Below are 26,208 nucleotides of genomic sequence, written 5' to 3' on the forward strand. Positions count from 1 at the left end.
CAGCCAACATGATCAGATAACCAGCTGGCAGGGTTGTTCCATAGTCTTTTGAATAGCCAGTCTCCAATGCCTTCTGATAACTTACTGGAGAACTTGGGTATTTTGAGCTTATGCCGACAACCGTTGATATGCTTCAGGGTCAGTGTCCTGTGTGATCGAGATGGGTAAAGCCGAGCCTGTCAGTCCAGTCTGTGTGCTCTGATGAGGAAATCGCTCATCACTAAAGCCGGGGATTGGGATCGCGGAGGGTATGCTGTGCTTGAGTGAGGCTGTTTTTACTCGAAGTACGTATTGTAGAGAAGAAAGATGAAAAGAGCCAGGTTTTGAAAATTTCAATGTTTTATTTTTACAACATTTTTACACCTTTTACTGAAGTGTCATGTCTTACAGTTCTCATCACAGCAGATGAAGAAAATGGAATGAAACTCACGAAAATTGCACATTTACTGACGCCCACCCCTGTGATATCAAAGATTAAACTTCAAGTTGAAAGCCAAACAAGCAACCCAGTTTATAAAGATTCCAAGATAATTAAAATTACTTCAACTGTTGGTAAAATGTATCCTACATGTATCTTTTAACTGTTCTTCTAACAAGTAGATTTGTTCTGATCCCATCTGTTACAGAGGTTCTTTTACATGTATATGATGACATCAAGTAATTTACGAAACAGCCATACGGTTAAATTTCATCAGCAAATGTAAAGAAAGGTTTTAAGTGATATTCAGATTGCTTGGTTACTGATAAATGATAAATGAAAGATGACAGTACATGTACCTTACCTCAATAAATAATTTACAACAATTATTACAGTTTGTACAAACAAGTAGATGGCACATTTAAGCTTACATATTATGATGGAAAAGTAACTTTATAAGTAGTTTTTCAAAAGTACCGGTAAGGGCTGTAGAGTGAGTGTGGTTGCTCAAAAGACCGTCCATTATTCTTTTTTCAAGGCGTCCATCCACAATTGTGTGGTATGGTCCGTTTCCCACTTTAGGATGTCAGAGCGGTCTGATTCCATGAGCGGATTCATAAAACCAGTGTGACCATTAGACTAGCCCTTTGACACCCACTCACTCATTAACACATATTAGCCAAAATCAGAATTGGTGTAACACTTGATCATTCTAGATAGTCATTGTTAGCACCCTATTAGCATTACACACAAAAGGAAATCACTTCATTCATTCATTTATTAACAGAGAGTGACATTTGCGACATATTCCATAATCAATATAACACATGTACGTTCTAGATGGTCAATGAAGTAAGGACTCCGCACTACTCCAAAAGTTTCAGACATGAGCATTGTCTCCACAGCTCTTGAGACTGAGGAGCACCACCTGTTTCTAACTGCTGAGTTCATCGATCAGAATTTCCACAATGTTAGTAAACTCCATGAATATGAAATCCTCCATGCATGCCATGGGAATTGTGTCAGATGAATATTGCTGTTATTCAGGGGATCCCTGGTATTTCCTCACTGCTGCTTTTACTTGCTCTCGCTTACTCTTTCTCTCTGAGCGCATCAAACAAAGATTGAACAGAGCTGCAACCTATTCTGTTCAAAAGGTTTAGGTATAACTTATCATTACTGTCAACTCCATCAGGAGCCATACCAACTTCAAGGATTATATCACAAGAAAAATGTTTTTTGACAGAAGGTTGAATACATATAGCTCCTAGCTAACGTAATCAAGTATACATAATGCATACTTGACGTTACATATTGGAAGACACATTCCTCACATGTAATTACTGACCATTTTTTATGACTAGAAGCCTGGAATGTGGTACTTAAACGGAATGACAGATACATAGAATTGTTTAAAGATTTCAGCACAGAATGTCAAAACAACAGCAGATCACAGTTGATCTTTGTCTACAAGCAGAAAAGCCCCTGATGCAGTACATGCTATTGCCCAATTAGCTGCTATTATGGGTAAACCTTCCAAGTCATTAGCATGCTACTTGTGCTGCGAGAAGGACAGCCCAATCTGCTATATCTATCCAATGACAATTTAGTACTGAAATCTAAACACTCTATAAACTAAACTAAGAGATCATTCTCCTTCAGACCCTGGCATCAAATGCAAGCATGAATGCTTTAATCATCATTGACACTCATTATAAATATCTATACTCAGTTTGAACATCAATTTTAAGTTAAAACAGTACACTACTAAACTTGGACAACTGAAAAAGCCACATGGTATAGATTTTGGGCCTTTTTATAAAGCAACCTGGAAGGCTTCACATATTTTCTCCCATAAAAATTAGCCCCAACTCCAAGAAAGAAAATAATAAAATAAAATCACATTGAGAATTAACGCCGACTTTCCTGCCACACATTCATTTCCCATGATGCAGCAGTCTCATACTTCAAACGAGTTGACCCTTAATGAGATGCCTTACCATTTTCAACCAACGAGTGATAACAAAACTTACATTAAAACACTGGAAGTAAACTTTAAAAACAAAATCTTTTTACGGTGTCTTTCAACAAAAATAATAACCGTCCCCAATACAAAATTGATTGATATTGAAATAACTCATTCGAGCATTCTAAATAAATTTTGTTAAAAAATCTGAACCACGGAAAATTAACAGATAATTTGAAAAGGAAAAGCAACAACAGACCTCTTTCCAAATGTTTTTACTGGTTGTAAGGAACTCCCATTAAAAAGCTGAAGGTAATCTTCATCCTTTTTTTTCATATCAGTGAGTAGAAAAAAGGTTTGCCCAGATTTTGACACTGATACACCCCATATTAGTGGAGTAGGGGTTTTACACTGACAACACAGTTAGAATACAATCAGATCCATGATTATAGATGGCAGCACAACCTAGAAGCTAAACATTTAGCTTTTGGCACATGCCTGTTAACAGGGCACATCACATACATCACATACAGACATGAATAGCATGACCAAGCATAAAGCGCTACTTATTAAAGTACTTGACAGGGTGTGATCAGACTGATCATACCCTTATCAGATAGCAGTGCCGTGAATCCCCCATTTTTGTGGTAGCACAGACTCTGGACGGGTCTTCTATTACTGGTCTTATTGTGGTCCGATATCATGACAATACTACAAACAGTACACAGCATTTAGCTTTCGCCTCCCTCCCTTACAGTCCCCGTTTTTAGGAGCTGAAAATAATCTGAATCCCTTGACGCTCTATACCAGTGATCCACTGCATTATGCTAACACTTATTGCATTATCCGACTGAACACCACTTCATACTGAATCACAATCTCCAAAATCAAGTCACTCAATATCCATAGAGTTGGCCATGCAAAAGAGCAAATAAAATCCAACTGCTTATAACGTCCAATCCAGAAAACTTGACTAATCCATGCACCATAACCACCAGTATTCATCCAAGTCTTTCCAGGAATCTACATCCATCTTATCATAGTCACAGATGACCTGGCATCACTTCACCTTATTCAGAGACGTCTGACTAAAACTCCTATGCGCATTCCTCAGATTCCCCGTCATGTTAGTGAAAGTGTCCTCAACAGCATTCAGCTGGTTTCGGAAATTCTCTGCGCCCTGAAAAAACCAAGAGAGACATATGACATCTACTAGCTTCTATAGCTTTGAAGATTGAGTAATTCAGGTGCAAAAAGCCACTACATCAACTTTATGTCTTTTCAAATAGACACAATGATTCTACTCTGACTGCATAGTTTTTATAGTACAGTGAATCTTACACACCGTCTTATACCAATACACAACAGGGCAGAAATAAAGCCATATCTCACCTCATTGGATCTTCGAGTAACCTCGTCCAGGATATCGTTGACGAGTGTTCTGAAAAACGTACGCAAAGAATGAAGCATAACCAGCATTACTCAACATTCATGAGGCCTGTTAATTTCATTCACATGAAAAACATGTCTATTAATGTGCTAGCCTCTGACAATGAGGTTCATTGGTCGACAGCCGTTTAAAGACAATTACGAAGCAATGAAACAAAATCTATTTCCTAAATACCACAGGGTTTTAGAAATGGCTGGTGCCAAAGGTCACTTGACCATCTGACTCAATACTCATACTGGTTTCCATGATGTGTGTCAGTCTTTTTATCAAAATGACCATTGGTACCTAAGTCATGTGGAAAGTTACTTTAATCATTCGATCCTGAAAATCTATCATTACCTCCCTTCACCAAGAATGGGGACTTTCGTGCAGACAGTGGGATAGTGACAGAACACAGATGGCAATGATTGAGTTTAGATTTAATTGAGATTGTCACAATCCTGTCATGTTTTCAAGTCGGAGTCAATAAACTATTAAACATGCTTGAGACAAGCTTCATGTGACACATGAAACGTGGCATTGTGACACTTGAAATGTGACACCGTGAATCCTATGTAACCAAAAACAAGAATGAAAGAAGACGTGCAAAGAAAAGTGTCTCAAACTTAAAGATGGATGTGATTTTAATAGCAGCTGAAAGCAGTCGCTGTTTTGAGGAATAAAACAAGGGAAAAACAGAACAGTACAATTCTAATGCATAAAACAGTGAAAACATCAACCCTTTACCTTTCTGGAAGCAGCAATTGGAGAGAAAAAATATGAAATGTTAGCTGCCAAATTCAAAGACAATCTGGACATGGATGAGCTTACAATATAGTTGTCCAGGATTTTCACAGTGATAGTGGCAATAGAACATGACTTATGATATTTTTCTCTTAAAAACAGCAACTTTATTCAAAATGAATTCAACACGAATCCGGTTATTTCACATTCAATTAATCTCTAAGATGTTTTTCTATTTCAATGTATTACAAACAAATCAGACTCCTACAGCACTCAGTGGAGCAGACAGTTAGTATATAAAACACAATGGCAGCCGAAATGCGGTGTCAAAGCATAATGCCAAGTGAAAATCCTGGTGTCTGAAACCGCAGTAAGCTTGTGCAAAACAGTACATTGTAACAAATCTCCCAAAGCATCAAACAAGAGAAGAGCAATCTGGCCACACCATGCTATCCCCTCCAAATAAATCAGAACACTCACTGTAGGCCTATAGATCAGTCGAGTGACAGCCTCTTCCACACATCACTGGGAAAGAGGAAACATGCATAGTGATAGGTAATCTGAGGGTATCACAACTTGGACCATCAAATGATTAGGATGATCCTCGGTTAGAAAACCATTCCGGGGGTTCTGAATCACCAACATACACAATGCAATCAGGTTTGATGAAAATTTCATCCAAGTTTCATCAGAGCGGAGAATGAAATTCTCAATTTGGAGTGGTTATCTATGCACTTTGCCAACATCGCCTCAGAAATTTCTACAGCAGATTGAAAATGGTGCAATTTTTGCCTTCGTAAACAGATGCTCAATTTCATGTGCGAAAGCTGCATTCGAAATAAACTTGTGTCAAAAACAGTGAGAATCTTGGTGAATGCACACACTCATGGATGAAACGAGGTGAGGGAATATACAATACAAGGGTAGCAAGTTCAGATCTGATCTGAAAACGACTCCAAGTAAAGCTAGAATCCACTCCTTCAAACTGAAAGCATGTCACACTGATGGATACTCTGTTAGTACTTACTACTGTATTCATACTAAGATTATGTTAGGGTTATCCGGTAAACGCCATTTCAAGACTGTTTAGAAATAGATGACAAAAGAGTATAAAGGGTTGTTTGAGAAATAACAAGCTGAGGGAAACTTACGACTGGGGATACTTTCTTGTGCAGTGCTATAACAAATTGGATATGGGGTGATTCTTGGCACAGTTATTTAGCACACTAATTGAGCCTATTTCAAGACTGGTCCTCAACTGGTGTCAGTAACCAGAAGAACTCAGAACAATGGAAGTACCAACGAAACTCAATGGAGTTGGGTATAAGTGGCATGTAAGGGGATATCCTATATAGGTGACTCAAATCCAGCAGTCACTATGAGAAGAAGAGTGATAAAATTAGCCCCTGATGCATACTTACTTCTGTGGAATTTGTCCTTTCTGAGGTATTGTTCCCTTCTGTAACTTTTTAGAGTTGGTCTTGTTGTCTTGGACATCCTGGAATTACGATAATATGGATTGAGATTTCCACAAGAGATCAGGGGAATGAATTCATGAATCCCCGTCAGAGATTTAACTTAAGACCACGACTTGGATGGCTAAGGAGATGGGGTCTCATCAGTTTGATTCATTCATCCAGATTGGCTGAAGTGCAGACTGACAGCAGACACCTTGTCCTATTTCAGGGGGCCATAACAAGGTTTAAGGACGTTATAACTGACTGACAATTGAACAACTAGCTCAAGACATGCTTTCTCCATGAAATCATGACCATGCAACTCACCTCATCAGTCTGTGTGGCGGCACTCAGGCAGCTGGGATTCTCTAAGTCTATACCCGTATACTTTGTCTGGAATTCAAGACAACAAATTTAACTGCGCTGTATCCAAACAGTCAAGCCAATCATTGATTTGGCACATCTACATTATTCTTTGTCATATACTTTCAAATGCCAATCAAATTTCTGAAGTTATGACATGTGATTTGATGTTTTTGGGCAGATTCTATTTAAACCCAGCATTAAAGACTCAAGTGTTAGGTATACAATGTGTGGTGGTGACTGTAGGGATGATCTTGTTTGAGTGTCCGACTCACCTGTTGAAATATTGGTCAGCAGTCCAACTCAAATGACTGAAAATCAGCTTCCTGAACCGTCAACAGAAATCCATCCATGCTACAAGAACATGTACTCACCATTTGTTGCTGTAATAGCTTTATTGTTCTTTCTTTCTCTTCCAGCTGTCGCTGTAGAACAGCAACTTGATGTCGCAGCGTAGTGTTCTCCTGAATGACAGAAAAAATCGTTACAAAACTCAAAGATGGGTGGAGGTACTTACGACAGACTGGGGGGTGTATTGTTTTGATTAGTACTTTGTCAAGACATTTCAAGTACACTGTAGGTCATAACCAGATCTGATCATCTTAGAATGTGCGATCTGAGACTGAGCTGCTATGAATGATCTCATCTGCGGTCTGCAACGTCAAGATTGCATAATGGAAGGAGACAATCATAGCGATAAGTTCATGACAGGCATACCTCAGACAATTCATCCACTCCTACAGATGCCACTGATGACATGGACGTGCCGTAACTACCGGTAGAATCCCGGTACCGTTGCCTCTTGAGGGAGCCTGCATCTGATATCGACACAGCACCTACACCCGGAGCAGACGTGTCACTACCAAATGATGAACCACGATAACCACCACCCTGCCAAAAAGAAATCACATAAAATCAAATTCATATTACAATGTACAATTTAACAAACTCCATTACTTCATATGTTACACATCTCTTCTCTCATAAAACGTTCTTCTATCGTACTCACACATTTGGGGTATTTTGCTTGCTCATCCTACTAGGTGCAAGGAAGGAACTGTGGTTAATGTCTCATTTGAAAGACTATGAAGCGGCAGGAATTTTAGCCAATGAAAGCGATGCCAGTTCATCCCAAAATACAATCCTGGGTTCTCCCAAGAATCGAACCTGAGCAGAAAGTTGGCATTTGTACAACAACAGTTAGCAAGAAGAAACCATAGGCTGTCAGTATTAAACACGTTAGTTGGATTTTTCATAAAATTAGAATAGTCATATTATAGAATGCATCATTTTAGCAAAATGAAAATGTTGATGGATTGGATGAGCATGCAAATTTGTGATATATATTTGTCACATCAGTCATCTGGCAAGACTTGCACTTACATCGCCAAAACGTTCAATACTGGAATCAGGTGTACCAAGATGGCATGCTACATGGAATGTCAAAACAACAACAGACAGGCCATTTTGTGATCTCACTAGTTTAGCTGAGGCAGTCTTACACAGTTCTTGCTACAGTAAGCTCCTCTACAAGGCACCTCCTTTTCTAAAAAGCAACTACAACACAGTAATAGATGCTTACCGGTAACCGACCATATGATTCAACTTCAAATGGACTGCTCAACTCATCCTATGCAGAAAGAAATTGATGTCATGCAGAAGCAATCAAAAGGAATGTCAAAGCAAAGATGCAAATAAAGCTTGGTAAGTTTTTTTGTAACTGTTTTGATCCCTTGGTTAAAATGAACTGAACAATGTTATCATTGATACAGCTATCATTCAATTGATAAGGCCACGACAGTTAAACATGCTACTTCTCAGACATATCAGAAGGAAATGGAAAATTAATTTTGACAACAGTTGTTAGTTTTTACACCTGGAGGAAATCAACATGCTCAGAATAGCGAGTATAAGTATTTAGAATGCAAAGAAAGTTTATTTAGTATGATGTCCAAAAGTAACATCCTCTGCAGTACACAACATTGCATTATTTCCTATATACAATCACATCATTGCGAGATTAAGTCACAGACTGATTTTGGCTGTTTAAAGTCAGGATCAACAAACCAAGACCTACAATGCCAGTGAATGTTGTTGCATGAATGCTGCGTGCTGCAGCCAAAGGACGTCACCTCTGCTCAGTTATGGTTTTTTATGACAAATGAGAACTTTATAAAGAATGAGAATTTACAAAGAACGATAATTTACAAAGAATAAGTATATCATGCAACTTACATCCTGCAGCTGACGCTTCAGTTTGTGAAGCATCGTCTTGAAAGTCGTCACATCCTGCATGATGTGGCGATAGTTGTAGCCGTCCATCTGGACGTAGTCCTCTTCATCGATGGATGAGACGGACCGCGGCCGTGGTGGCTTCAGAGGACTGGACTGGGAACGAGTTCGGAGATGAGGAGCCCTGGAATCAAGAGAGGCACACTGTGATAAAGAGTGCAGTTTTATGCATGGTGGGGTTGGGTATATCCCATCTACACTAACACCGTGCATTGGTATGCTCACATTACAATGCAATATTCATTATTTAGCAGTCAAGAACCGAGTTAAAATCAATGTGAAAATGTTACCTACATGTGCATAACATACATGTTCAGCAGCCAATTCCAATGAGAATGGGTCGGGTCGTTATGAATAAGATGTGAAGTCCTTGAATGATAGCAAACTTTGAAGTATTACTAGAAATGGATGAAATGAACTGGGATGTGCTGATAAAGATGATCTGGTTGGTCAATGTCTGAGTACATGTATTCTAAAACACTAGAGAAATAGGCCTACTTGACAGAGATAATAAAGTGGATGATGTCATAGAAGTATGATTTATGTCTGGTCTATTAAGACAGCATGTTCTATTTCCTCATGAAGTCTGTCAGCTACACCATGACTATGACATCAAACCTATGTAAGTGTCATATATCATCATGTAAGTATCATACATCTTGGCTTAACCCATTAGGCCTGTGACTGATGACCAAAGCTAACCAGAGAAGCACGAAAACCTTCGGTGGTGCCATCAGACACAGTGGCATTTGAAAGCAACATGACCCGGGAAGAAAGAGGAAAGGCTTGACGATTTGGTGACTGGAGAAACTAAACGGTATGCCGATTTCTCCAGTCTCAGAACGAGAAGTAAGTCAAAGACAGCAAAAGGGTGCCAATGAAATCGACATACTCCATCATTGAATGTTGCACAGCAGTCATGATGGCAAGCTACGCTTCTTGCCAAGTGGCAACAACGGCAATTACAGAGAAGGGGTGCAGCGATGCACAGTCACGTCCTGCTACATGTCCCATTCAACTACGTATCTAATGCTACACAGTCAAATGAAATGCTCTAACACGGTATACATCATGTCGTTACCTGATTGATTATTGATAGAATAGCTGATGAGCACTTTACATTGTAGGCGTGACAGAATCACGGATAAATGCAAAGCAATATCATTTCAATCCATTTTACTTCGATTTGCTGGCATGGGAACACTAACAACTGCAGGAACTGGTAAATGAAATTGGCAACATTGTCAATTACAACCAGGAAAGAAATAGACCATAGCGATCATCAGGGATGTTAATCAACCCACTGGAACGAGAGTCCACAAATAGTGACCTCCTGGTTGAAACTCAGTCTCCAATATGAGACAGCTTATACCCAGATATGCATAAATCACAAGACTGCAACTACTCAGTTCTTCGTCTCCTGTGAACACAAAATGACCATCTTCACATCACAATTCACACTGGTCACATGTATAAAGTTCAATATAAGAACAGACCGAACTAGAATTACAAATGAGTTTAAAAATACGCCTATGCAGGAAGTAAACAAAGGAGAGTTTGTACATTTCTTTTATAGGGAAATGAGCTGATCTAGTCCGAGGCCAAGCAAATGGCCCAGTGTATGAACGTTAGCTTTATCAAGGCATCTTCAATGAGAAGCTGGTTTGAGTTACCATCCTAAATGGAGAGCTAGCAGTTTATCTAAAACATCGCCAGCCCAGGTGTTTGTCAGCATGGGGTGCTAAAGAAGGAATTCAAAACCACTTGGAATCTTGCCTAATTCTTGCGGAGAAATGATCTCCTAAAACCACAGGTCAAGTGCTTTGCACAAGATTACAAAACAACTGACCAGAAAAGGGCAAAACCATCGGAAAGGAGAGGCCAATGGAATGAGCTCTTTACGAACCCAACACACCTGGCTCCTGAGCTAATGACCTCTGAAAGACTGGTATCCTCTATCAATCTGACAGGCATAGTACTGTGGTGAGAGATGATCTTACTGAATGACGATAACCATAAGGTACAGATCAGTTGAGGTGTGCAATTCACTCCCATGGTGGATACAAAACAGCTTGCACTTCCAAGTTTCAAATTGAAACAGCTAAGTTCATATGTTTAAAGTAAACAGGAAGGTCTATAGTATAGCATCATTGTGAAGGAAACTGACCCCAATCAATAAAAAATACGGTGAATGGAATCGAAAGGCTAAAGATAACTAAAAATGATCTCTACTTACTTCGTAGGTGTGGTGTCCTGCATGAGTTGATTCAGCTCACTGAGAGTTTGTGATCGTGGCCTTGTTGGGTTGTCAGTCGCACTACGGACCAAAGGAGCCTTCTTTTCACCATAGACCTTCTTCGTCAGTCCGCCACTGGCACCAGCAGTCGGGGGTTTCCCGATGACTTTATCTGTCTTTAACAATACTTTTACCCCCTCAGTCTTTTCTGATACTTTTTCAGTCTTTTCTGATTTTTCCACTGATTTAGTGGCAGATTGCGTAATTCCCGATTTAATGCCAGGTTGTACTAAACCTGACTTCACAGAAGAAGGATGGACTAGTCCAGACTTTTTCTGCAGTTTCGACTCCTTCACAGTTTTTGGAGCCGATAATTTTGATTCTGCCTTTTTCTCAGCTTCAATATCTTTCAGTTTTGATGCTTCAGACACTTTCTTGGGCAAGCCTAACAGCAGTGTCGTAGGCCGATTTTCTACCGTCGCATGGACAGTCGCAAGGACTTCTTCCTCGATGACTGGAGTACTTTCTAAAGCAACGGTACCTGTAGAAACACAGACCTCCTCGTCCTGAGATGCTTCCTCCCCCTCAATCTCTCCAGCTTTAACCTCCAAATCCACCTCGCCCACTTCAACCCCACCCTGCTTCGAATCATTCAGGTCCGAGTGGCCATTCTTCACAGTCCCAGTACTATCTATCGTAAGTGGCGACTTCCCAATAGATTTCTTCCGTAATGCTTCCACCGATTTACTACGTGGCTTCATCTTCCGATTCATTAACGCAAACTGTTGTAAAACAGATCTCTCGTCCCCAGGGGATTTCCGCTGCGCCATAGCAAATTGTTGCAGTATGGACTTCTCCTCTGCTGGCGTGCTCGCAGCTGATAACGACTTACACAACGTCTTTTCTAACTCTTCATCTTCCAGTTCGTCATAATCCAACATCAAATCGTCAGACAACAGACTAAACGAACTCCCCTCTACAGAACTATCAAACGTTGCCAATGGCGCACGCTTGTTGTACGGCGTATCCGGTAAAGAATCGGGTGTGAATCGCTCTGATCCATTCAGAGTTAGCGACACGCGCTTAGCCTGGGCGATCAAGCTTCGAACACTGCTAGTCGTGCTAGCATTATCTTGCTGAGACTCATAAAGTTTAACTGAACTGATACCTGGTTCTTCCGTCAGTTCTGAAGATACCACTGACTTTGAGTTCTTGTCAGCTTCTTCACATACATAGTTCCCATTTTCTTCCCCATTCTCCTGAACACTTGGTGCAGCTTTTTCACTCTCCTTGTTAGCATCTGCTTTATTATAGGTAGATTCCACGTTGGCATTGTGAACTTTACTCGGCGGACGGCTCACAGCTGGCTTCAGTAAACTCTTCGAGGAAAGGTTCCGTGTGGTTTTTGGAGATGGATAGGGGCTGATGTTCTTGGCAGCGAAGTGATCAGTATGGGACAGTGCCTTGGATTTGGGTACCTGTAGCTTCGATAAAAGGGGTCCCCTCCCACCAACAGGTAAGCGGCTCGAGGACTGACTAGATATGGCACCACTCTTTGCACTTTGAACGTCTCTACTTTTGTCCGATCTTAATGCTTTACTCTCCACTCTATATTCGGCAGAAACAGGACGTTTTGCTGCGGCAGGACTTGAACGATGTATAACTGGTGACTTTGTCGACTTGGACAAAGCGTCATTTTTGGTATTATCTAAATTGTTTCTATTCTTACATTCGACTAACGGTGACGATTTCGACCCCTTCTCCGGTTTACTTATTTTTTCCACACTTCCTCCATGACGACTGCTTTGACTATTGAGACTAGTCTGTGATGAAGTTTTATTACTGTTTTCATCGTCTTTCCGTCGCAACATCCCGAACCCGAACCGGGCCTTGAGTTTACTTTCCGGTACAGTCTTACCAGCAGCAGACGTCGAAGCAATATTTGTTTCTTTGTTGGCATTTTTATTATCTAACGACTGCGAACTTGAACTCAATTTTGATACACTGCTTTTTGAGCGGCGTAAATTGGCGTTCACCATTGGCGTGATTTCTTCTAGACTAGCACTGCTCCGATCTTTAGTCGCAGATCCAGGGTATCTTTGGCCTTTGGTTTGATAGGCATAAGACTTAGGACGTGGACCAGGCATATTAGTTGCAGAATTATCGTTGCCGTCCTTGGTCTTGCTGGAGTAACATGACCCCATGAAGTGCTGTGCTTTGCCTTCTCCACTCAACCGCACCTACAATGACAAACACACACACAGTTAGACAACATTTTAAGCAGCCAATTTCACGGTAAATTACTTTTTTTAACCATGGCGACCACTTGTTGGCAGCTGCAAAGCAAAAGTACATCGTCTAATACTACATAGTACATGTCACAGGACTAAGGACCCCCTTCATGGCACATCATGTAGTCATCCTTTCAAATTGTTTAGAAGAAACATGGCCCTTAAAATACAAACCAACAGTCAACAACTTAAAGGACAGGTTTATAACATTTACTCCTGGATTTCTTTTAAGGGACATGCAGGAATCTTTCCAAATGACCGCCCCTCTCATTTACTTTAATGGTTAGGTACTTAGAAGCAATAAGGCCTTTAATGCCCATATATATAATAGCAAAGGAATGTGAATCTTGCCTTAATACACCAACTAAATACATAGTAGAACATGTAGAAAAGGTTATGCCCAGGGTTTGAAAAATCTGTCTTCTTGCCAAGAATTCTAAATATCTAAGTTCATTCACTCATGAAGGGTTCAGCACAGAGTGGCTTCAACAGGAAGCAGTATGACATTTCAATCACTGTCAATTACCCAAAGGCGATTCCTTTAAGAAATCTACACCTTGAACACAAATGCTAGTGTTAAAGAAGCTTATGTACACAATTATGACAGTCTTGATACTTGACAGTTTGCATGAAACAGCCACAAACCCTACTTACTACACTTTCCCCTGACACATCATCTGACAGTTTTGGTGAAGACGCCATGATTTTGAAGTCTTGGTTCCAATACCACCACCAAAGACTTCCAACACTTCAAATGAAGTTTCAGTATCCACGTAATTATATCCCGACCACGAAATAACAACAAAAGTTCGGTGTCCTGGAGTGTCCCAGGATGACGAATGAAGTCTTCTATTGACACACACTGCTGACAGTCTATGTGGCTACGTCATGGTATTGACAAGACTAATTTTAACCACCATTGCGCCCGTCCAGCCATTCAGAAGCACCGAACCTTCAAATTCACGTATTATGACCTTCCCAACCTGAACCACAGCCGAGAACCTATAGACTAAAATACCACCCGAAAGAGAAGCCTTCTTTTATGGACATGGTGCCAAGTAGCCCAAGTAGTGCTACTGGCCATGGCTAGCTCATCATACTGTATTATTAATCCTGAGCCTAATAGGCTGCATTTTGAACCCCAGCTGATCCCATGCCGCTGAATTCCAAGGTAAGAGCAATTATTTGAAGTTAGCTCAACTCAAGTTTCTCAATTTGTTACTTTGGTACTTAACAACCCATCAGGGGTCGAGTATGGTTGAACCTTGCCATGTCATGGCATACCTCATGGACAGGTGGTCTTCTTCCCACTTCCAATGAGAAAGCTACAGGAACGGGGTAATGCCTATCAATTTTATAGACATGGCTTAAAGAATGATGTTCACATACATGTAGTATAAAAATATACATGAAAATCCAACAAAAAACTGCCCGGACAAACACAACTGTCAAGCCATCTGTCTGTATAGAAACCAAATCTGGCACAAACTGTTAACTCCACAATGATATCACGTGAAATGAACTATTATGATAACAGATAATTGTCGTTCGATTTAGACATTTTTTTGACACGTCGCAGCCATTTGACTTTGCCGATTTGTGAAATTGCATGTTCATATTGAATGATGTATTGGGGCTCAGTTCCAATTCACATTCTACGGGGTGTCCTCCACAGGTCAAAATGATGACAAGTGGGTTAGATATATAATCCTAAACTACCATCAATATTTATTATTATATTATATGTAAACATCTGAAACATACTTTACAGCTCTCAGGTATTGTATTTCAGTGAAAGGGGTCATCAACCTGAATACCAGGCACTATACTCTTGAGGTGCTGCCATCTATTTACTATGCAGTGCACCATATTGTCACTTCAAGAATCTTCTATAAGCGTTTATCTAATACTCATTTCACAAGACATGTAACATGTAATGGCACTGCACGGGAAGAAAGCCAAAAATGGCTGTGAAAATTTTTCTGCATTTAGCTTCACATGCTGGTCTTTGGTTTCAATGGATTCTGGCAAAGTCGAAGAGAGTAGCATTAGATACTTTGTAGACATCCGTGACACTTTTTTAAACTGCTGCTCTGTCGATAGAGCTACATTGTAATGTATTCATAGCATACCACTTTTGCCACATCCAACCGGAGATATCAGACCTCAGGTAGAAATAGACGGAATCTCAGTTCTTATTCCATGGAAAAGTGACTAGCAGAGGTCACAAACGGAAGACCAAGGAAATATTGTGACAAAAGAACAACCAAGAATCTACAGCATCATTTACATATTCAGCATCAAATTCACATCAATACAGAGCAATTTTGTTCCACAAATATTTGATGTAACTTGCCATCGGAGCCTCCATTACGAGACACAGATCATGATACACTGAGTTTATTGATTATTCCTCAAGGCCAATAGCAGGATTGAGAATGTACAGGCTAAGGGCTGATGTTGGAGATGCTATCGGGATTAATCATTAACTGGAGTCCATGATATGGTAGAAGGACAATGTGGCAATGTGAGGTCATTTTATCAGATCATCATATCACAATTTTTAAACTTTCATCCAGGAAGTGCCTGTTTCACTCCAGTTATTGGATTTGGACTCACCCACGTAAACGAAAATCTGTGTCAACCACGTCATACTTGCCAGACTGTCAATCCCCAGGGTCTCTAAAGCCTAGAAAACACACCACTAAGAGCAAGCGATACATATTGATTCTTTAACTGGATCAATCATCGCGGAGCAAATCTGTACAAATCGGGACACCGAACTCTGTTGCATGCAAGACATTCAGCATATTCAACATCATTATTGAATATCATGGTACTGATACAACCTTATAGTACAAGTATGCTGTTTACATCACCGACTCTTTCCTGCTCAGTGCAAGGATGAATTTGATGTCTGCCAGCATCTCTTAATTTCGGTTGCACCAATCAATACACATGTCGGTTACAGGAAAATTCGTCCCCGGATAATTCGTCCCCGGAAAATTCGTCCCCGCAAATTCGTCCCCGGATAATTCGTCCCCAAGGAAAATTCGTCCCCGGATAATTCGTCCCCTAGGAAAATTCGTCCCCGGATAATTCGTCCCCGAGGATAATTCGTCCCCAAGGAAAATTCGTCCCCGGATAATTCGTCCCCGAGGATAATTCGTCCCCTAGGAAAATTTGTCCCCGAGAATAATTCGTCCCCAGAAAATTTTACAAAGTTGAAAGTTTCTGACTTTACTTTCTAAGACCCTTAAGTCTTGTCGAATGGACTGTAGTAATAACTACTACTTTCGATTTTTCTCATTCAATGTAACATCTCTCTTTACTAATTACTCTTTACTAGTTACCTACCCCACTATTTTTATAGTAGGTAGAGGTAGGCAGGCAAAATATTTTATTGAAGAATTTAGAGATTTTCTTTCATTCTGACCAGTAAAAATACTTATTTGAAGAAAAAAAAAATTATTTCGCCTGCCTACCTCTACCTACTATGAAAAAAGTGGAGTAGGTAACTAGCTAGTATGGTAGTAAATAGAGATATAACACTGAATGAGAAAAGTCGAAAGGAGTAGGTCGTAGTTATTACTAGAAAGTAATGTCAGAAACTTTCAACTTTTGTTAAATTTTCCGGGGACGAATTATCCTCGGGGACGTATATTCCGGGGACGAATTTTCCTCAGGGACGAATTTTCCAGGGACGAATTATCCGCGGGGGCGAATTATCTGGGGACGAATTTTCCAGGGACGAATTTTCCTCGGGGACGAATTCTCCAGGGACAAATTTTCCTAGGGGACGAATTTTCCGGGGACGAGTTTTCCGGGGACGAATTATCCGGGGACGAATTTTCCTAGAGCCACACATGTCAGAGTGTGCAGTAAGATTGGCTCATCCGTTATTGACATGAGCTGGCCGTGGCCTCGTGACCACGGACATTTTCATTAGTTTTGCCGACACCACATCTACAGGGAATATGCATGACATATCATACATCACATAGAATACTGTACCTTATTTCAATATGTTTTGTAAAGCCAACACAAAAATGATCAGTCTGCATAGAAGTCTGCTGGGTGAATATTTCAGGAATACGAAAAAGCTTAGCATGGCACATGATGTGTGTCTAGGGTTCAGTATGACTCATTTTAAAATCATCATCCATTATCTTTGAGGATCATGACAACAGGTGCTTTTTCAATGCCTGCAATCCACTCTTCAAACACTATTCATTCCAACATGATTTGAACATCAAATTAGCATGATGTCGTTCCATACCAACATCGCACATGTGCATCTCATGTAAAACATTTAGCAGCATGATCAGACATTGATAGACATCTATAGACTTGCTGTATCTGAAGGCACTGAATTCCTTGTCTGATGACCACTAGCACTGGGCCCAGCAAGGGTAAGCAATGAACAGACCAGTACATGAAGGCTCTTGGGCTTGATTTTCATGGCTACCGAATTTGAAGGCGAGCAACCTCTTTGAAAGTGAGGTTTCCCTACTTGCCAACCAGATACTTCAGTACCATTTCCAAAAGGTTCATAGGAGGACTACTGGTTTGTGAAGAAGAATGGCCAGTCTCTACTCCATGTACTTGGCAGGTTGGACGATTGGCAAACTTGTCCAAAGAAAAACTTTAAATTGCCCACTGTAGCCAGTGAGCTCTGGGTATAAAAGTATGCAACATGCAAACAGGAAAGTCTACGGACACATGAGACTAGTCACCAGGAAGAAATGTCATTCAGGAAGCAGGTGAATAGATATGCAGATAATGCTACTTGAAATTTAAAAAAAAAGAAGTTAGGAAAATCTATGCTACATGTACATTGTAACAGTCAACAACATGACCAACTTACATGACTGAGTGACAAAACTGCAAACAACAAACAAGGAAGAACAGAATTGCAAATGACATTCAATATTTGAGATGTACACAGATACTGGCAAGAGGCAGACTGGGATTACACTAGGGTAAAGAGAAAACATACAAAATAGAAAAAAACTTATAATTTCAGACAACATGCTCAGAAAAAAAATTAACGACAGAGCTGGAGTTGATATAGTTCACCTCAAGTTCATCCTTTACTTTCAGTCCTAAGAACATGTACCTTTTCCCCACTCAATATTTCTACCATTATGACTATTCCTGAAAGTCTACTGAATTTCCCTGGCTTGCCACTGCAGGCCAATTGCAATGCTTGCCCTCATCTTGATATAATATGAACTTGGGTGGTGGAGGTTGCATGCCAGACAGAATACGGTGACTTACCCATTTAAATGTTTGGTGTCACACAAATCACTAGATAGAGAAGAAGGGAATGTGAGTGAACATGGTGAAAATTACTGAGCACCAACTGTGTCAAAGTGAGAGATTGCTGGAAGAAAACGTACACCATACATGTACACCATACATGTTCGAGATTCTATCATTTTCTATGAGAGGTACTTGGAGCACACTACTACTAGCACTATGATTTACTTTCTTACCACACATTAAAAACAACAATAACAACACTCAACCTAATGACCCTCTTACTTTTCAATATTATTAGGGTATACAATGCCATAATTGAGGAAACAATCAAGTCACCATTTATGGATTTAAGTACAATGTGATAGACTGGCACTGGTTTCATGTTATCGACATGCACTTCAATCAAAAGGCCTGATTGCTCACCTGACATGAGACAAGAGACAATGCAAATGATGGGAATATCAAATAGTGTCAGTATATGTACATGCTGATCTGTCATTGCAGTGAACATCCATGGACCCCTCCCTTTTCTTCGAACCTGGGTTGCAACTTAGAAGGGCTCCATGCATGCCATGGCTGTTCACTGCATCGTAAAACTCCGACAACTTTTTAAAAGTCAATAACCAAATAGAACACCACATGCAATAAATCATCCTCACCACAAAGATAGTTTGTTTCAAATTCAATTTTCATGAAACCACTGTCAAGAAATAGTCGCAGCACAACTTACCGAACATGAAATTCCCAGTCCCATCAAGACAGATGGTATATTTTACTCCAAGTACAATTGACAATCCAACAAGTACAAAATGTCGACCCAAAATGAGAAGCAGACCAACTCGATTGATGTAAGTACAGGTACTTGATTGAAAGTGCCAATGACCGAGTCCGACACGTCTGACATGAAATCTTATCAGAGACATGACTCACAACAAATGATAATGAAACATGTGGACAAAATTAATCTTCAAGACAACTTTACAGACATGACATAAAGTCTGGCCTATTTGGCAGATCCTGCAAGGGACGTTGCAAGCAACAATCTAGATCAGATCTAGTCAAGACAGTACCAACCCAGAAAAACTGCCTGAGCTAAAAGCATGAAATTCCCTGATAATTTCATCTTGAGTAAAATGTGAGTTATGAATTGCAGGCTACATGTACCTGAACATGGCCTACATACAATACTTGTTGCGACCACTCAGCCGATATCATAATCATACTTCTGCCCCACCTGTCGACTCAAGCTGATCAATATTGGATTAATGGATAGAACTTTGCAATTGTTACTTAAATACTGTGGCTGGTTATGTATACACATGTACATGTAACAAGCCTCTTCCCAATCCAAGCCAGTATTATGACATATCATCCACCAGATGGCACATCCTGACCCTCATGGTCATAGTATACATGTGCTCCCTTTAAATCCAGAATACAATCGCTAGTATCCCTAGCGATACCAATTTGGCAAATCGACAATGTCACGACAGCTGTCCATGCACTGTGTTGTTGTTCGTTTAGCAAGTCAAGGGAGAATACCACGACTCCTGAACCTACTACAACACACACACATGCAGCGAATGCTGGTGCCTAGGCCGGGTCGAGGATAGCAGCCAGTGTTCATCAACATGTTCAAGCAGATGACTGATCAAGTTCATCAATAATCCGCAATGGAAATGCACTGTCGTGACATAATGCAAGTTGTAGATTGACAGACCATGACATCATGACATGAGTGTGAGACATAGACGGACAGAATGACAGACAGAACTTGAACTACCTGCTTGAAGAAAAGAGAAGAAAATTTTCTGAAAGTGAAGAGATTTTCTACCATGAAATGACGATTTACGAACAATTTGGTGGTACAACGTGATCCTGCTCACATCTACCAATAACTGTTAGGTCATTCAAATAGAACAACATATAACTTTTTTGCCTTACCTCTAGCGAAAATGATGATTTTGGAAACGATATGTCACGACATCACAATCTCTGAAAATTTTTATTTTTATATCCAAGGTCAAGGCCGTTTACTAAATCAGTTGTGGTTGTCGCCGTGACCTTTCAGAATTGATTCTGCACTAGCTGCATATACATATGCGCGTTTTTTAGGCCGAGAACCACAGTATTGTCCAAAATAATATTCCACAAAGTAATCATTATTCTAATCAATCTCTTATCGTACTATTGCAATACAGATTATTTTGTCATCATCTTCTGTCTTCGGCTCATTAGGGCAGTGTGAAGTACATGAAGTACAATACTACAAAACGACAACAACAACTAAAAAAGTTTGTGTGGAGGGAAATTCAAATTTAAGATTTAATCGCTGCTCAAAGCAAACACGCGATCATAAGTCGAGTATGGACACAAGAATATGCAGTGATCTAAGTGAATAGAAATATATACCTATTTGGTCGCAAAATGAATGGCACTTCTGTGCTGCTCAGCTGGCCACTGACACTGCACCTCCTCCACTGCTCAACTCAACCGACCACCCACTCCTCAACATCAGACATGACAATGACATGTCAATGCCAATGCCATGAACCTCATCTTCCTCATCTTGAGCCTCAAGTCAACTCAATATGTCTGTCAGTGACATTGTCACTTGTCAGTTTCCCAGACAGTTGACAATGCCCAATGGTAGCACCTTGTCACGTGGCCGACTGCTCTAGGCCTAGTGTATTTGTCAGTTATTGTTGTTCTCATCTCAGTTCCTTGTCATTGCAGATGCCAGGCAACAGCTTAGAGAGGGTAGCCTACCAGTTACTTAAACTAGTCCTTACACAGTACACATGACCTAATGGCCTGGTCAGGAAACTTTGATATGTCTGCATGGGAGGGGAGTGATGCCAGGAGGCCAATGTTTATGCTGCCCAAGACTAAGCCTACACGTTACCAAGGAACGTCCACGAGTGCTACAAGTATGACCATGAACATGACTAAAATACAACCTATCACATCTTTGTCTGCTGGTCTTGCCAATGTGGTAAGTTTGTTTTTAAGTTAAATTACTATTCAGCATGTCACTTGCACCATCTTTAAATAGAGCCTCTCCAAGGCTATATGAAAAATAATCCCACACCTCATGTATCTGAAGCAACTTCTGATCACTTCATTGAGCTGAGTCAGCATTTAAATCTAATTTGGTTGAATCTAGTCTCCAGTAAAGAACTGTTGAAATGTATTTTGATGAAACCCCTTTGTTTTTCAGGTTATATGTGGTGTTGTGCTGGCAAAGGAAGAACCAAAGAACATCATGTCAAAAAAGAGTAAGCATTGGGATCATGCATTTTGTCCCCGGGTTTTCAACTTCACTAACGCGACCATCCCAGTAATGCAACCATTCAACCTCGGTCCCATGAGTTGTCGTGTTACCAGGGTTCCACTGTATTGCAATGGTGGCATTATGATAGTGTCTGTCTGTCTCTCCCCTGCAATGGATGTGCCGTCTCCCTGATTCATTCTTTTTCTTCCTCAGATCCCGGGAGCGAACGTTACCTCCTAAACTTTACGATTCGAGATTCTCCCTATGATTTCATTAATGCTACTTGCTGGGGAAGCAAGGAATATATTCAGATTTTGGCTGGGCTGTTCCACATTGGAGATATCGGTAAGTATGACACCACCACCAACGGCTAATCTATCTTGTGAGGTAAGCTGTGGTCGGAAACAAAAGTCTGCAGGTCCCATATCTATCAGTGTGACTTTAAGCTAATTCCAGCTGACATATTGTTGTTATGGGATTTTATACTTTTGCTGGTATTTGGCAAATAGTTTGTGTGGTGTCTCACCAAGGTTTGTGCTCCCCTCCTGACAAAAAATGTCATCTTTGAAATCTAACAGCATCTGCGTAGATTGATATTTTGACTGGATTGGGCAAGGCCCCAGCAATTGAACATACAAGGACGATCTGGACTGCACCTGACTGTGAATAGCTTGGAACAGAAAATTCTTATATGACACAGTCTCATAAAGAATATCATTATGATATTGCAATATTACTTGGCATGCACCGTTGTTCTTTTCAGTTGAGATTGCCAATCCACAGGTTCAGAGTAAACCAAATGATGGGAGAGACGAAAAATTCAGGGCTATTACTCCCGGGTTAGTTACTGTTTCCCAGAAGACGTATTTCGAAATACAAGCCTTTGTTTGTGGTTTTTCTCCTCTATGGTTGTGACTGTCTCTAAACTATAGGTGTGTCCTGCATGGAGATGTCCTCCAGGACTGTGTGACTGTCTCAAAACTATAGATGTGTCCCACATATGATCTCCTTTAGAGTTGTGACTGTCTCCAAACTATACACATTGTATCTCACATTGAGATCTCCCTTAGAGTTGTGACTGTCTCCAGACTAGATGTGTCTCACATGGAGGTCTTCCAACAACCTCACTATCGCATGGACAGTGGTGGAGCTTGTGAGGTCCCAATCACTCTTCAGTTGTTATTCTGTCAAGTATTAATATCCATACTTCTGTTACTCTTTTTACCCAATTCTTATTTCTCTTTTAGTCCTTTTTCACTGAACATAAGTGAGAACCACTCCACAGTGAAATTATACGAAGGCAGTGATGTGGAGGACTTCAACAAACTGCATAACATCCCAGTCAAAGCTTCTGACGACTTCTACACTCTTGGAGACATCTTGGCCAATGGTCAGAACATCAGCGGCGAAACAATCAGCATCCTTGCTGGAGTCAGGAAGGTGAGGCCAAATATTTTTTACGTTTTATTCTCTAAACACATCCCATTTTACATGTTTCATCAGCTTACTATCAGCTCTGCTCTGGAAACTTCCAACTGAAGTTACTATGGCATTCTCAGATTTATTCGTCATTACCATTATCTATTGTTTCATTCTTCAGGTTGGGGCCTTAAGGGATGTCCTCTGCAAAAATGGAAGAACAGTTAAGAAATGCGAAGTCTTTCTTTTTGATGAAACTTGTACAAGCTTTCTCATGACACTGTAAGAAACACACTCTGATATGCCTGCCATTCAATGATTGACTGAGTAGCCTACTGTTTTTTTGGTTCCTAGTCAACTCTATGACTGATAGTATTACTGTGACAGCCTTTACTATTCTATTCATTCATATTAGCTAATGGAGGCCATTGGTTGTTTCTTCTCCAGTCTATGTAAATACTCTTCCCGAGGTGCGATCTTGTCTTAAGGTTGTGACTTTGTCTTACAGATGGAATGAAGAACTTGCAAATGCTGCCCAGGGGTGGATACCAAAAGAACACAGTAAGAACATTTAAATCTTATCTAAACTATTTATTAGATGGGATCTGGCAAAAACACTTTTACCCTTTCTCCTCTTGGTAGGACCTTGTCTGTCTTTCTTCCTCAATGCGACAGTAAGCCTATCTATTTGGAGATAAACTTAATTTCTTATTTCAGTTCTTTTTGCTGCTGATGTCCGAGTCTCCTATGACACTTTCAGAAAGAAGATGGTGGCATCAACTTCATCTCAGACAATCTTTACCATTAACCCAGGTAAATATGTCAAACTTAGCCATGTTGCAGTGTAGCTCCTAAATATCTTTCAGGATGTGACTGTCTCGAAACTAGATATTTTGTTCAGTGGCCAATGTCTAATCACCAGAACTAGACAGGGAAGTGATATCCCTGGCTGATGAGAACATAGGATGGCTATTCTGTTGTAGTCATTTTCATAAAACTGCCAACTGTTGTCATTACAGATACCAAAGAAGCCTATTCCCTGTACCAATATGCACAGACTGTGGACTTCAGTACAGATAACTATTCCTTTGGCACAGAGGATCAAGCCTTTGACAGTAAGTTATCACAGGTAAAAACGATGTCATGTCAACCTTGCCAACAGATCTACACAAGCATTAAAAAAGCTTTTACCACATTAAATGTCCTGACTTTAGAGATGTACAATGGTAATCAGACACATGTGGTTACTGTGAGTTCTCTTTCCAGTGAACAAGGTGAAGACAGTTTATTCTGTTGAAAAGCTGAAGTCCTTATGTCGTGACGGAGTAGAGAACAAGGAGGTGGAATACGGCATTGTCTTCGCTTATCTCTCCAGCTTGAATTTGGATACAGAAAGCTTCTGGTGTATCGCTGCAAGATGGTAAGATTAGAGGTTAGGCGCTAGTGTGTTTTTCCGGTTGTGTGATCTTCTTGACATAGTCATATCAGTGCCATATCTTACAAATGATTGCGATGGCATCCTAGCTGTTGACCTTTGGAAGTTTGGAATTCAAGCCATGGTGTTCATGAGTCTGGTGCTCTGACTCAATACAGCTTGTCTCTCACGTTTTGTTTGTGCCAAGACATTCTGAACTCATACAAGTGTTCTTTTTCAGCAATCACTGCAAGAAACGCATGGATCTGAAGACCAAGATTTGTTCAAATCTCACATGCCCGAATGGTGGTTTTGGTGATGGCCTTGGTGATGGTCCACAAGATTTCAAACTGGAATTCAACATCCTCGTCTCCATCTCTGATCATACTGGGACACTCGCAGCATGTCATTTAGATACTCCTTATGCAGAGAAAAGCCTAGGTTGTTCTGTAAGTTCTTATTTGATTGAGAAGCCATCTTCTTTATCTTTCTCAAGGGCTGTTCAAAAATATCCTCTGGCTTTTCCTATCTGCAGGTTGATGAATACATGAGGTTATCTGAGGAAAAGAAGACGGACCTCAAGTGGAAATTACTACTGGAGAAGTGCAAGATATATGTCAAGGTGAGTGTCTTGTGGCAGAATTTAGATACTCTTTTGCAAATCAGGAGGAGGGGGCCGATTATGTTTCAAGAAGACTGAAAGGTTTAAGAAAGTGCAGATTATGACGTCTGTGAATAACATGAGAGTTTTTGGTTCTTCCAGGTCTTCCTGCCATCGATGATGCGGGCCAAAGCGATGGTGAGGGTCATGTCCCTTGCCATAGCTGATCCAATGGAGGCAGCAAGAAATATCAGAGACTCAGAGATATGAATGCATCAGTGGTTCATGTGACAGACTAAACATTTCAAACTGCTATGGTTGTGGAAATAGTAGTGTTTGGAGGGACAGTTTGATGTCAGTTCCATTCAAAATGATAAATTTGAACTCAGTTGACAGTGAATAGTGTATTGGACCATGCTGACTATATCGAAAGTAGTTGTGAGCTTATTCGAAGTGTCAACATTTTGAAATAATCAAACATGTCCCAAAGCTAATCTATAGTCCACCTACTCATGGGAGAGGTTGAAGACCAAACTGATGTTTGGTAGTGCATATAGGTTGGACACTGTCAGTGTTATTGTTTTGTACAAACTTGTTGTCAAAGGAGTGCCGTCCTGACATACAGTGTTGAATTTATGTTATTTATTTGATACTGTTAATATTTTTAACTTTTTCAATAAATTCTTTGAGAAAGCTTCTGTTTATCCATTCATTTCGGGATGAGATAGTACTCTTATGGTCTATTCTAACATGCTTGGAGTCAATCTTCACGGAGACAGTCCTAAGATTGAAAAAAGCCTTTATCTACTTGAAGAGCCAAATTGTAAACAAATTCAGCACACTAGCATTGGCTGTAATTGAAACAAGGGCTCCAGTCATAATGGCCTTCTAAAAGTTGACCAAGAATATACTTGAGAAGAGTTTAGTCCTCAAGGGCCAATAAGAACTTAAACTCTTATGAGGCTAAGTACCTATTCACAGAAGCCGGAGACACAATGAATTGCCATTCGAACAATTTGCCAGGGAAGATGGCCATCCG

At 40.3% G+C, this 26,208-nt stretch overlaps 2 protein-coding genes across 10 annotated transcripts; one reads left to right on the plus strand and one right to left on the minus strand.

Annotated features, from left to right (window-relative positions):
• Positions 1–327: 327 nt before the first annotated feature.
• LOC135494249 (uncharacterized) lies at positions 328–20,483 on the minus strand. 8 transcript variants are annotated; one of them, XM_064782124.1, is made up of 11 exons: positions 20,406–20,477; positions 18,477–18,506; positions 10,906–13,145; positions 8,613–8,793; positions 7,960–8,007; positions 7,095–7,268; positions 6,752–6,841; positions 6,342–6,407; positions 5,979–6,055; positions 3,777–3,825; positions 328–3,564 (listed from the first exon to the last, which is right to left on the minus strand). In XM_064782124.1, the coding sequence occupies exons 3-11, from the start codon at positions 13,107–13,109 to the stop codon at positions 3,445–3,447; spliced, it is 3,009 nt and encodes a 1,002-aa protein (XP_064638194.1). In that variant the 5' UTR covers positions 13,110–13,145; positions 18,477–18,506; positions 20,406–20,477; the 3' UTR covers positions 328–3,444. The 8 variants fall into 8 exon arrangements, 4 of the variants coding, with proteins under 4 accessions (XP_064638194.1, XP_064638206.1, XP_064638174.1 ...); XR_010448367.1 differs by lacking the exons at positions 18,477–18,506; positions 20,406–20,477 and adding exons at positions 5,038–5,082; positions 13,851–14,183 and having other exon boundaries at positions 3,486–3,564; XR_010448368.1 differs by lacking the exons at positions 18,477–18,506; positions 20,406–20,477 and adding exons at positions 5,585–5,639; positions 13,851–14,183 and having other exon boundaries at positions 3,486–3,564.
• On the plus strand, positions 14,238–25,818 carry LOC135494264 (meiosis-specific with OB domain-containing protein-like). Of its 2 annotated transcripts, XM_064782168.1 has the most exons (14): positions 14,239–14,367; positions 21,198–21,456; positions 21,682–21,739; positions 21,949–22,080; positions 22,499–22,574; positions 22,983–23,175; positions 23,336–23,436; positions 23,663–23,715; positions 23,872–23,967; positions 24,174–24,269; positions 24,421–24,574; positions 24,810–25,017; positions 25,104–25,190; positions 25,332–25,818. In XM_064782168.1, the coding sequence occupies exons 2-14, from the start codon at positions 21,271–21,273 to the stop codon at positions 25,437–25,439; spliced, it is 1,548 nt and encodes a 515-aa protein (XP_064638238.1). In that variant the 5' UTR covers positions 14,239–14,367; positions 21,198–21,270; the 3' UTR covers positions 25,440–25,818. The 2 variants fall into 2 exon arrangements, with proteins under 2 accessions (XP_064638247.1, XP_064638238.1); XM_064782177.1 differs by lacking the exon at positions 23,872–23,967 and having other exon boundaries at positions 14,238–14,367.
• Positions 25,819–26,208: the final 390 nt, after the last annotated feature.

Source organism: Lineus longissimus, chromosome 1 (assembly GCF_910592395.1).
Source record: "Lineus longissimus chromosome 1, tnLinLong1.2, whole genome shotgun sequence".
Classification (NCBI taxonomy): domain Eukaryota; kingdom Metazoa; phylum Nemertea; class Pilidiophora; order Heteronemertea; family Lineidae; genus Lineus; species Lineus longissimus.

Coding starts and splice junctions, on each gene's coding strand:
- LOC135494249 (XM_064782104.1), bottom strand. CDS start 13,898: ATGGCGTCTTCACCAAAACTGTCAGATGATGTGTCAGGGGAAAGTGTA. Junction 7,269..7,959: donor AATCATATGGTCGGTTACCG/GTAAGCATCTAT, acceptor TCTTTTTGGCAG/GGTGGTGGTTATCGTGGTTC. Junction 6,842..7,094: donor GAGTGGATGAATTGTCTGAG/GTATGCCTGTCA, acceptor TCTGTCATTCAG/GAGAACACTACGCTGCGACA.
- LOC135494264 (XM_064782168.1), top strand. CDS start 21,271: ATGGCCTGGTCAGGAAACTTTGATATGTCTGCATGGGAGGGGAGTGAT. Junction 23,716..23,871: donor GTGGATACCAAAAGAACACA/GTAAGAACATTT, acceptor TTCTTATTTCAG/TTCTTTTTGCTGCTGATGTC. Junction 24,575..24,809: donor TGGTGTATCGCTGCAAGATG/GTAAGATTAGAG, acceptor GTTCTTTTTCAG/CAATCACTGCAAGAAACGCA.